The 12,523-nt window shown below is 33.1% G+C and overlaps 2 protein-coding genes across 2 annotated transcripts; one reads left to right on the top strand and one right to left on the bottom strand.

Annotated features, from left to right (window-relative positions):
* Positions 1 to 390: 390 nt before the first annotated feature.
* On the top strand, positions 391 to 4,888 carry LOC135120903 (uncharacterized). The gene is made up of 3 exons (XM_064045229.1): positions 391 to 1,363; positions 1,418 to 1,714; positions 1,769 to 4,888. Exons 1-3 carry the CDS (start codon positions 1,064 to 1,066, stop codon positions 4,886 to 4,888), a joined length of 3,717 nt encoding a protein of 1,238 aa, XP_063901299.1. The 5' UTR covers positions 391 to 1,063.
* Positions 4,889 to 4,961: 73 nt separating this feature from the next.
* LOC135120902 (uncharacterized) lies at positions 4,962 to 8,552 on the bottom strand. The gene is made up of 3 exons (XM_064045228.1): positions 7,581 to 8,552; positions 7,230 to 7,526; positions 4,962 to 7,175 (listed from the first exon to the last, which is right to left on the bottom strand). The coding sequence occupies exons 1-3, from the start codon at positions 7,878 to 7,880 to the stop codon at positions 4,962 to 4,964; spliced, it is 2,811 nt and encodes a 936-aa protein (XP_063901298.1). The 5' UTR covers positions 7,881 to 8,552.
* Positions 8,553 to 12,523: the final 3,971 nt, after the last annotated feature.

The following is a 12,523-nucleotide window of genomic DNA, read 5'->3' as shown; positions in this document are numbered from 1 at the left end:
TTGAACATTGCAACATCACATGATTTTTGCAGTGGACCAACAGTCATCGAATTGAGAAGAGGCGATACGGTTTTACATTTAGGACCAGCGCTTTGCCGTGAAATCATAGCATTAGACGAAACAATATGTTATAGATTAAAATTCTTAGAAGAGTTACAATTTTGTAATTTTTATAATAATATGATTCGTTACTTAAAATATGTCCCACCTGAAAAAATTTATTATGCTACGACTGCTAATTTACACTGCATGAAAGAACTGCTAGCACAGCGAAGTTTTAAGGTTTTTGCAGATCTCGCATCAACCGATTAATATTAAATTTAGATTTTTGTTAACATATATATATAACAAATGTAATTTTCAAAATTACCAGCACGGAAAAGTTTCAAGTTTTTTTCTGATCTCGCATCGAACGATTAATAATAATTATTAAATGTATTATTTCAGCGTTTTTCCTGCAGACATGTACTATTCAAGAATTTGTAGGCTGAATGATAAAATAAATAAATGAATAAAAAATAAATAAAAGCGTCTTTGTTTTAATTCCCTACCACAATAATGAATAACAATAATAATAGAGCTATCTATTCATATTCGCGACTCACTTGCGTGCAGTACCTACGTGTGAAATCTTAACTCTCATATCAGCGAAAATATAAAATGGCTGCTAGTTTGAATGAATTGAACAAAATTGGGAAATGTGAAACTAAACCGAAATTAAATCCCGATGAGCTAAAGATTGGTGAGAAATACCCGATTTGTGATGTGAAAAAAGTTAAAGGAAAATTTGGTGATTGTGTCCTTGTGGAACTCGAAGAAGGTGTCATATTTTTACCAAAAAGGATGGCAGATAATATGTCCGATGACTTGATCGAATCTATCCATGAGGACGTTCTTTGTTTGGCTTTGGTATATCATGGCACCAAGGACACTGGAAAGAGCAACCCAGCGCATCTCTACGAAATCGTGCAGATATAAAACAGCTCGTAACAATATAATTATTATCAATTTATATTTAATCAGCATTATTAGTGTTAGTACTTAGTGGTGTTTTTTTTTCACAATGGAATCAGCTACAACAGAAGTAATCGAGAAAATGATCGATTCTGTTACCAAAATGATGCAACTGTGTAACAACAACGTCCAGAAATTAGAAAAAGTGTTAAAATTGAATCGAAAAAATCTACGAATCGTGAATGGTGTATTGCGAAATTCTGACTGTGTTGGGGAAAAAAGAAGATTGGAAAATTATTTAGCACGTATCAAAGGATTAAATTTACATATCGAATCAAAAATCGAGAATGAAAAAATTGGATACGGTAATAGTAAAAAGAGAAGAAACAGTAAGGTTCGCTGGATAGAGGTAAGTTTTATTCATTCCCCTTAGTATCAAATAAGAAACATTAATTTTACTTAGGTAAAATCAGCTTTCGTCGGTCGCGTGAGAACAGGAGCAGTTGTTAATTTAGATGAGAATCTTGTTGATATTCGTCGATTTTTTCACGACGCCAGCCCGTTAATTTTTTCAAGAATCACAAATATTCTCAAAAAGATGACAGCGATTAAACTAAATTTCGAGATGTCTTGTGAATACATAATTCCATCGACAGGAGAAGTGTCCCTGAAGTATTTCAACACACCCAACACTATGATTTTATTATCGACCGACATTCAGAAATCTATTGACGATTTAGCTGGAATTATTCAAACCAAAGTAAGTTATTTAGATTTTTTTTTCACTTAATAACAAGGTATGGTATTATTACAGATGGAAGAATTCGCAGAATCTAAATCTGGATGGAGTCTACGGAAAATATGTCAGCTAATGGTTGCGTTCAACAAGTACACTCCAATAAACGGCCGAATCTACATACCGTTGCCAACAGAATTGAAAAAGAAAGGAGGCATTATTAATATAATGAATACTGATCGTCTTTGTTTTGTATGGTCGGTACTTGCAAGTCTTTATCCCTGTAAAGATAGTAATTATGAACGTACTGATGCCTATCCGCAGAACTATCACGATATATTAAATTTACGTGGTGTACAAATGCCTGTTCAGTTATCAAGTATTCCTAAATTTGAAGCTCAAAATTCTAACATATCAATTAACGTGTTCACGGTCAATGACAAAACGCATGAAATTGAAGGTCCTATATATCATACAAAAAATGTAAAAAACCATCACATAAATTTATTATATTTAAAAAAGACTCGATCCAAACATGGCCATTATTGTCTTATTAGCGACTTAAGTAAAGTTTGTGGAAGAAATATTTCGGCACATAAAGCGAAAATGTTCATTTGCGATAGATGTTTAAATCATTTCTCCCTTAAATCACATTACGAGTCGCATCAGCAGGATTGTAAATTATTTTCTCCAGTTAAGATTACTTTACCTGATGAATCTAGTGCTCATTTAGAATTTTCAAATTACAAAGCGCTTCTTAAAAAAGGTTTTGTTATTTATGCAGATTTTGAATGTTTGTTAATTAAAGGTAATGATCATCCGATGAAATATCGACATATACCTTACAGTGTAGCGTTCACGAGTGTCTGTTCTTTTGACAATAGTTTAAATACATTCTTTAGTTATATTGCCAGTTCACCAAATGATCAAACACCGGCTTCTTGGTTCATTGCAAAACTTCAGAAAGAAATTAACAAAATGACGCAAATTCTACGCTCGCGAGATTTGCCAATGTTGCCCCTTTCGGACGAGGAAAAATTAAATTATAATTCGTCAATGGAATGTCCTATCTGCGGTCGCGTTTATTGCGAAACCAATCCAAAAGTCCACCATCATGATCATCTTACAGGGAAATATATAGCACCGTATTGTCAAAATTGTAATTTACAGTGCAAAAAAGATTATAGTATACCCGTTTTTTTACATAATCTTAGTGGGTATGACGCTCATCTTTTTATTGAGGAATTGGCTCGTAGTAATTATGTCAATTTGGTACCATTAAATATGGAAAAATATATTGGATTTTCGACTTATTTCAATCAAACTCGAGTTACATTTTTAGATTCATACAGGTTTTTATCTTCGTCCTTAGATTCTCTTGTTAAAAATCTAACTCCCGATCAACTTTTAATTACAAAGTCATATTTTTCTGATGTAAAAAATTTTCCATTGTTAACACGAAAACAAGTGTTTTGTTACGAGTACTTAGATTGTTGGGATAAATTATCGAAAACGAAACTGCCTGAAAAACATTATTTTTATAGTAGTCTGCACGATGAACACATATCAGACGAAGATTATGCTCACGCTAAACTAATATGGGATGAATTTTCTATTAAAAATTTAAGTGATTACGCCCTGTTTTATTTGAAACTCGACGTATTGCTTTTAGCTGACTGCTTTGAAAATTTTAGAAATCTGACTATGAAGTATTATGGACTCGATGCTGCCGGTTTTTTTACAGCACCTGGCTTATCATGGGCTGCTGCTTTGAAAATGACACAAATTAAACTCAGATTATTCACAGATATCGATATGACCCTTTTCATTGAAAAAGCTTTAAGAGGTGGTATATCACAATCTATATGTCGATATTCAAAAGCCAATAATAAGTATTGTTCGTCATATGATCCAAATTTGGATACTAAATATCTAATTTATTGGGACGTATGTAATCTTTACGGATGGGCACAGTGCCAGAGTTTACCATACGATCATTTTAGGTGGTTAGATAATTTCGAAATTGAAAGTCTAGATATAAATACATGCTATGCAAACACTGCTGATAAATGTTGTATTTTAGAAGTTGATTTGGAATATTCGCAGTCTCTTCATGATTTACATGAACAATTACCATTTTGTTGTGAACATCAGATGCCTCCTAATTCGCAAAATAATTCAGAGAAATTATTATGCACTTTATGCGACAAAACTAAATACGTAATTCATCTTGAGAACTTAAGACAAACAGTGCATTTCGGTCTGAAAGTGATAAAAATACATCGTGTTTTAGAATTCTCACAAAAACCTTGGTTAAAGCCATATATAATGTTCAATACTGATTTACGAATGCAAGCCAAATCTGCTTTTGAAAAAGACTTTTTTAAATTGATGATAAATGCCAATTATGGCAAAACACTGGAAAACGATCGAAAGAAACGTAAAATAAAACTAGCAAACAATTGGTTTACCGCTAGAAAATATATCTCTTTGCCAGAATTTAAGTGTTCGCAAATTATAAACGAAGATTTGGTTGTTGTTGAATTGAATAAAACAACTATAAATTTCGAGAAGCCGATTTACGTAGGATTTACAATTTTAGAATTATCAAAAACGTTAATGTACGATTTTCATTATAATTTTGTCAAAAAAGACCTATCAAATTGGTTCGCTTCCAAATTATTATATATGGATACCGACAGTTTCATTTACGAATTTACAACTTTACGTAAAGAAGATACAACCGATATTTATCATATAATTCGAGATTACGCATCTTTGTTATTTGACACTTCAGATTTGCCTGTGGATAATCAGTGGGGTATTCCACAAGTGAATAAAAAGGTACCAGGAAAATTTAAAGATGAACTATGTGGTAAAATAATGACGGAATTTGTATCGCTTAAATCAAAAGTGTACGGCTTCAAAATCGACGGAAAAGATAGTAGCGTTCGAAAACTTAAAGGTGTTGGTAAAACAGCCATAAAGCATATTACGTTTGATGACTTTTATAAATGTTTATTTAATGAAGTAAATCAGAATTGCACTTTTAATACAATCCAGTCGAAAAACCACCAAGTTTTTACCGTAAAAATTCATAAAAAAGCACTCGATTCATCGGACAATAAACGATATATATTACCCAATAATGTAGTTGAAACTTTGCCTTGGGGTCATTATAAAATTGTCAACGAATGAAAAATATATAACTTTTTTTTTTCATAAGAAGCTGATTCTGTATGTGTTGAAATATTTTCTTTTTTGTTATGATTTATAATACATATACCTGTAACCTATATGTACCGAAATGCACTGTTTGTCTTAAGTTCTCAAGATGAATTACGTATTTAGTTTTGTCGCATAAAGTGCATAATAATTTCTCTGAATTATTTTGCGAATTAGGAGGCATCTGATGTTCACAACAAAATGGTAATTGTTCATGTAAATCATGAAGAGACTGCGAATATTCCAAATCAACTTCTAAAATACAACATTTATCAGCAGTGTTTGCATAGCATGTATTTATATCTAGACTTTCAATTTCGAAATTATCTAACCACCTAAAATGATCGTATGGTAAACTCTGGCACTGTGCCCATCCGTAAAGATTACATACGTCCCAATAAATTAGATATTTAGTATCCAAATTTGGATCATATGACGAACAATACTTATTATTGGCTTTTGAATATCGACATATAGATTGTGATATACCACCTCTTAAAGCTTTTTCAATGAAAAGGGTCATATCGATATCTGTGAATAATCTGAGTTTAATTTGTGTCATTTTCAAAGCAGCAGCCCATGATAAGCCAGGTGCTGTAAAAAAACCGGCAGCATCGAGTCCATAATACTTCATAGTCAGATTTCTAAAATTTTCAAAGCAGTCAGCTAAAAGCAATACGTCGAGTTTCAAATAAAACAGGGCGTAATCACTTAAATTTTTAATAGAAAATTCATCCCATATTAGTTTAGCGTGAGCATAATCTTCGTCTGATATGTGTTCATCGTGCAGACTACTATAAAAATAATGTTTTTCAGGCAGTTTCGTTTTCGATAATTTATCCCAACAATCTAAGTACTCGTAACAAAACACTTGTTTTCGTGTTAACAATGGAAAATTTTTTACATCAGAAAAATATGACTTTGTAATTAAAAGTTGATCGGGAGTTAGATTTTTAACAAGAGAATCTAAGGACGAAGATAAAAACCTGTATGAATCTAAAAATGTAACTCGAGTTTGATTGAAATAAGTCGAAAATCCAATATATTTTTCCATATTTAATGGTACCAAATTGACATAATTACTACGAGCCAATTCCTCAATAAAAAGATGAGCGTCATACCCACTAAGATTATGTAAAAAAACGGGTATACTATAATCTTTTTTGCACTGTAAATTACAATTTTGACAATACGGTGCTATATATTTCCCTGTAAGATGATCATGATGGTGGACTTTTGGATTGGTTTCGCAATAAACGCGACCGCAGATAGGACATTCCATTGACGAATTATAATTTAATTTTTCCTCGTCCGAAAGGGGCAACATTGGCAAATCTCGCGAGCGTAGAATTTGCGTCATTTTGTTAATTTCTTTCTGAAGTTTTGCAATGAACCAAGAAGCCGGTGTTTGATCATTTGGTGAACTGGCAATATAACTAAAGAATGTATTTAAACTATTGTCAAAAGAACAGACACTCGTGAACGCTACACTGTAAGGTATATGTCGATATTTCATCGGATGATCATTACCTTTAATTAACAAACATTCAAAATCTGCATAAATAACAAAACCTTTTTTAAGAAGCGCTTTGTAATTTGAAAATTCTAAATGAGCACTAGATTCATCAGGTAAAGTAATCTTAACTGGAGAAAATAATTTACAATCCTGCTGATGCGACTCGTAATGTGATTTAAGGGAGAAATGATTTAAACATCTATCGCAAATGAACATTTTCGCTTTATGTGCCGAAATATTTCTTCCACAAACTTTACTTAAGTCGCTAATAAGACAATAATGGCCATGTTTGGATCGAGTCTTTTTTAAATATAATAAATTTATGTGATGGTTTTTTACATTTTTTGTATGATATATAGGACCTTCAATTTCATGCGTTTTGTCATTGACCGTGAACACGTTAATTGATATGTTAGAATTTTGAGCTTCAAATTTAGGAATACTTGATAACTGAACAGGCATTTGTACACCACGTAAATTTAATATATCGTGATAGTTCTGCGGATAGGCATCAGTACGTTCATAATTACTATCTTTACAGGGATAAAGACTTGCAAGTACCGACCATACAAAACAAAGACGATCAGTATTCATTATATTAATAATGCCTCCTTTCTTTTTCAATTCTGTTGGCAACGGTATGTAGATTCGGCCGTTTATTGGAGTGTACTTGTTGAACGCAACCATTAGCTGACATATTTTCCGTAGACTCCATCCAGATTTAGATTCTGCGAATTCTTCCATCTGTAATAATACCATACCTTGTTATTAAGTGAAAAAAAAATCTAAATAACTTACTTTGGTTTGAATAATTCCAGCTAAATCGTCAATAGATTTCTGAATGTCGGTCGATAATAAAATCATAGTGTTGGGTGTGTTGAAATACTTCAGGGACACTTCTCCTGTCGATGGAATTATGTATTCACAAGACATCTCGAAATTTAGTTTAATCGCTGTCATCTTTTTGAGAATATTTGTGATTCTTGAAAAAATTAACGGGCTGGCGTCGTGAAAAAATCGACGAATATCAACAAGATTCTCATCTAAATTAACAACTGCTCCTGTTCTCACGCGACCGACGAAAGCTGATTTTACCTAAGTAAAATTAATGTTTCTTATTTGATACTAAGGGGAATGAATAAAACTTACCTCTATCCAGCGAACCTTACTGTTTCTTCTCTTTTTACTATTACCGTATCCAATTTTTTCATTCTCGATTTTTGATTCGATATGTAAATTTAATCCTTTGATACGTGCTAAATAATTTTCCAATCTTCTTTTTTCCCCAACACAGTCAGAATTTCGCAATACACCATTCACGATTCGTAGATTTTTTCGATTCAATTTTAACACTTTTTCTAATTTCTGGACGTTGTTGTTACACAGTTGCATCATTTTGGTAACAGAATCGATCATTTTCTCGATTACTTCTGTTGTAGCTGATTCCATTGTGAAAAAAAAACACCACTAAGTACTAACACTAATAATGCTGATTAAATATAAATTGATAATAATTATATTGTTACGAGCTGTTTTATATCTGCACGATTTCGTAGAGATGCGCTGGGTTGCTCTTTCCAGTGTCCTTGGTGCCATGATATACCAAAGCCAAACAAAGAACGTCCTCATGGATAGATTCGATCAAGTCATCGGACATATTATCTGCCATCCTTTTTGGTAAAAATATGACACCTTCTTCGAGTTCCACAAGGACACAATCACCAAATTTTCCTTTAACTTTTTTCACATCACAAATCGGGTATTTCTCACCAATCTTTAGCTCATCGGGATTTAATTTCGGTTTAGTTTCACATTTCCCAATTTTGTTCAATTCATTCAAACTAGCAGCCATTTTATATTTTCGCTGATATGAGAGTTAAGATTTCACACGTAGGTACTGCACGCAAGTGAGTCGCGAATATGAATAGATAGCTCTATTATTATTGTTATTCATTATTGTGGTAGGGAATTAAAACAAAGACGCTTTTATTTATTTTTTATTCATTTATTTATTTTATCATTCAGCCTACAAATTCTTGAATAGTACATGTCTGCAGGAAAAACGCTGAAATAATACATTTAATAATTATTATTAATCGTTCGATGCGAGATCAGAAAAAAACTTGAAACTTTTCCGTGCTGGTAATTTTGAAAATTACATTTGTTATATATATATGTTAACAAAAATCTAAATTTAATATTAATCGGTTGATGCGAGATCTGCAAAAACCTTAAAACTTCGCTGTGCTAGCAGTTCTTTCATGCAGTGTAAATTAGCAGTCGTAGCATAATAAATTTTTTCAGGTGGGACATATTTTAAGTAACGAATCATATTATTATAAAAATTACAAAATTGTAACTCTTCTAAGAATTTTAATCTATAACATATTGTTTCGTCTAATGCTATGATTTCACGGCAAAGCGCTGGTCCTAAATGTAAAACCGTATCGCCTCTTCTCAATTCGATGACTGTTGGTCCACTGCAAAAATCATGTGATGTTGCAATGTTCAATTCGAAACCGTCGAACTGAAATTTCTTAGGAGCATCACAGTCCAAATTCGATGTTTCAAAATGTATTTTAATTAAAATATTCAAAAACTGCACAAAACACTTCCAGTTTTCTGTAGTAAATGTTACACAACGATTTTGCCAGTTCAGAATTTTTACGACATGTAAAAAATCTAGCACAACACTTAAGCCAGTAGAAATGCGAAATAAGGGATTCGTCAATTCATATTTTTCTTCAAATATCGAATTTTTCTCATGATTTAATTCGTCGTCTCGATCAAGTAACGGAAAGTCATCATCTATCGAAATAGTACGGGAATCGAAATTGATGCTGTTAACGTTATTTCTTGCTTTCGCAAAAGTAGGACAATCGCATGTTGTGTATTCACTAGCACTTTTATCACGGTGCATGCTTGAAATGCAAGCACCTTCGTCCATGGCTGAACGTAAACTAACACAAATGTTCATTTGGATCAAGCTGATAAAATAATAGACCGTATAAAATAAAATATGCATAAAATTGACCTAAACGTCTCCTTTTCCTATTCTGAGTCGATTCTGCATGCTTTAAGTGTGTTTGGTGGCTCAGAACCATCAAAAAACGTTGAAATATAGTTCAAATTCAATAAAAATCGACAAAAATACAGTTTCTAGCTAAAATTTGATGGTTTCGTTGCACTTTCCGAGCCCGTAGGGTATCTGATTGGCTTAAAAGTACAAGAAAACACTTCAAAAGTGACGTTTCTGAAGAATTTTAACAGTTTTCTTGTATCTACGAACGCCAGAATGCATAAAATTGACCTAAACGTCTCCTTTTCCTATTCTGAGTCGATTCTGCATGCTTTAAGTGTGTTTGGTGGCTCAGAACCATCAAAAAACTTTGAAATATAGTTCAAATTCAATAAAAATCGACAAAAATACAGTTTCTAGCTAAAATTTGATGGTTTCGTTGCACTTTCCGAGCCCGTAGGGTATCTGATTGGCTTAAAAGTACAAGAAAACACTTCAAAAGTGACGTTTCTGAAGAATTTTAACAGTTTTCTTGTATCTACGAACGCCAGAATGCATAAAATTGACCTAAACGTCTCCTTTTCCTATTCTGAGTCGATTCTGCATGCTTTAAGTGTGTTTGGTGGCTCAGAACCATCAAAAAACGTTGAAATATAGTTCAAATTCAATAAAAATCGACAAAAATACAGTTTCTAGCTAAAATTTGATGGTTTCGTTGCACTTTCCGAGCCCGTAGGGTATCTGATTGGCTTAAAAGTACAAGAAAACACTTCAAAAGTGACGTTTCTGAAGAATTTTAACAGTTTTCTTGTATCTACGAACGCCAGAATGCATAAAATTGACCTAAACGTCTCCTTTTCCTATTCTGAGTCGATTCTGCATGCTTTAAGTGTGTTTGGTGGCTCAGAACCATCAAAAAACGTTGAAATATAGTTCAAATTCAATAAAAATCGACAAAAATACAGTTTCTAGCTAAAATTTGATGGTTTCGTTGCACTTTCCGAGCCCGTAGGGTATCTGATTGGCTTAAAAGTACAAGAAAACACTTCAAAAGTGACGTTTCTGAAGAATTTTAACAGTTTTCTTGTATCTACGAACGCCAGAATGCATAAAATTGACCTAAACGTCTCCTTTTCCTATTCTGAGTCGATTCTGCATGCTTTAAGTGTGTTTGGTGGCTCAGAACCATCAAAAAACGTTGAAATATAGTTCAAATTCAATAAAAATCGACAAAAATACAGTTTCTAGCTAAAATTTGATGGTTTCGTTGCACTTTCCGAGCCCGTAGGGTATCTGATTGGCTTAAAAGTACAAGAAAACACTTCAAAAGTGACGTTTCTGAAGAATTTTGACAGTTTTCTTGTATCTACGAACGCCAGAATGCATAAAATTGACCTAAACGTCTCGTTTTCCTATTCTGAGTCGATTCTGCATGCTTTAAGTGTGTTTGGTGGCTCAGAACCATCAAAAAACGTTGAAATATAGTTCAAATTCAATAAAAATCGACAAAAATACAGTTTCTAGCTAAAATTTGATGGTTTCGTTGCACTTTCCGAGCCCGTAGGGTATCTGATTGGCTTAAAAGTACAAGAAAACACTTCAAAAGTGACGTTTCTGAAGAATTTTAACAGTTTTCTTGTATCTACGAACGCCAGAATGCATAAAATTGACCTAAACGTCTCCTTTTCCTATTCTGAGTCGATTCTGCATGCTTTAAGCGTGTTTGGTGGCTCAGAACCATCAAAAAACGTTGAAATATAGTTCAAATTCAATAAAAATCGACAAAAATACAGTTTCTAGCTAAAATTTGATGGTTTCGTTGCACTTTCCGAGCCCGTAGGGTATCTGATTGGCTTAAAAGTACAAGAAAACACTTCAAAAGTGACGTTTCTGAAGAATTTTAACAGTTTTCTTGTATCTACGAACGCCAGAATGCATAAAATTGACCTAAATGTCTCCTTTTCCTATTCTGAGTCGATTCTGCATGCTTTAAGTGTGTTTGGTGGCTCAGAACCATCAAAAAACGTTGAAATATAGTTCAAATTCAATAAAAATCGACAAAAATACAGTTTCTAGCTAAAATTTGATGGTTTCGTTGCACTTTCCGAGCCCGTAGGGTATCTGAATGGCTTAAAAGTACAAGAAAACACTTCAAAAGTGACGTTTCTGAAGAATTTTAACAGTTTTCTTGTATCTACGAACGCCAGAATGCATAAAATTGACCTAAACGTCTCCTTTTCCTATTCTGAGTCGATTCTGCATGCTTTAAGTGTGTTTGGTGGCTCAGAACCATCAAAAAACGTTGAAATATAGTTCAAATTCAATAAAAATCGACAAAAATACAGTTTCTAGCTAAAATTTGATGGTTTCGTTGCACTTTCCGAGCCCGTAGGGTATCTGATTGGCTTAAAAGTACAAGAAAACACTTCAAAAGTGACGTTTCTGAAGAATTTTAACAGTTTTCTTGTATCTACGAATGCCAGAATGCATAAAATTGACATAAACGTCTCCTTTTCCTATTCTGAGTCGATTCTGCATGCTTTAAGTGTGTTTGGTGGCTCAGAACCATCAAAAAACGTTGAAATATAGTTCAAATTCAATAAAAATCGACAAAAATACAGTTTCTAGCTAAAATTTGATGGTTTCGTTGCACTTTCCGAGCCCGTAGGGTATCTGATTGGCTTAAAAGTACAAGAAAACACTTCAAAAGTGACGTTTCTGAAGAATTTTAACAGTTTTCTTGTATCTACGAACGCCAGAATGCATAAAATTGACCTAAACGTCTCCTTTTCCTATTCTGAGTCGATTCTGCATGCTTTAAGTGTGTTTGGTGGCTCAGAACCATCAAAAAACGTTGAAATATAGTTCAAATTCAATAAAAATCGACAAAAATACAGTTTCTAGCTAAAATTTGATGGTTTCGTTGCACTTTCCGAGCCCGTAGGGCATCTGATTGGCTTAAAAGTACAAGAAAACACTTCAAAAGTGACGTTTCTGAAGAATTTTAACAGTTTTCTTGTATCTACGAACGCCAGAATGCATAAAATTGACCTAAACGTCTCCTTTTCCTATT

Source organism: Zophobas morio, unplaced genomic scaffold (assembly GCF_036711695.1).
Source record: "Zophobas morio isolate AGI-343-1 ecotype UQ-CSIRO unplaced genomic scaffold, CSIRO_AGI_Zmor_V1 ptg000443l, whole genome shotgun sequence".
Taxonomy (NCBI): Eukaryota; Metazoa; Arthropoda; class Insecta; order Coleoptera; family Tenebrionidae; genus Zophobas; species Zophobas morio.
The sequence above is the reverse complement of the archived record's forward strand: the minus strand, read 5'-3'. Positions and strand labels throughout refer to the sequence as shown.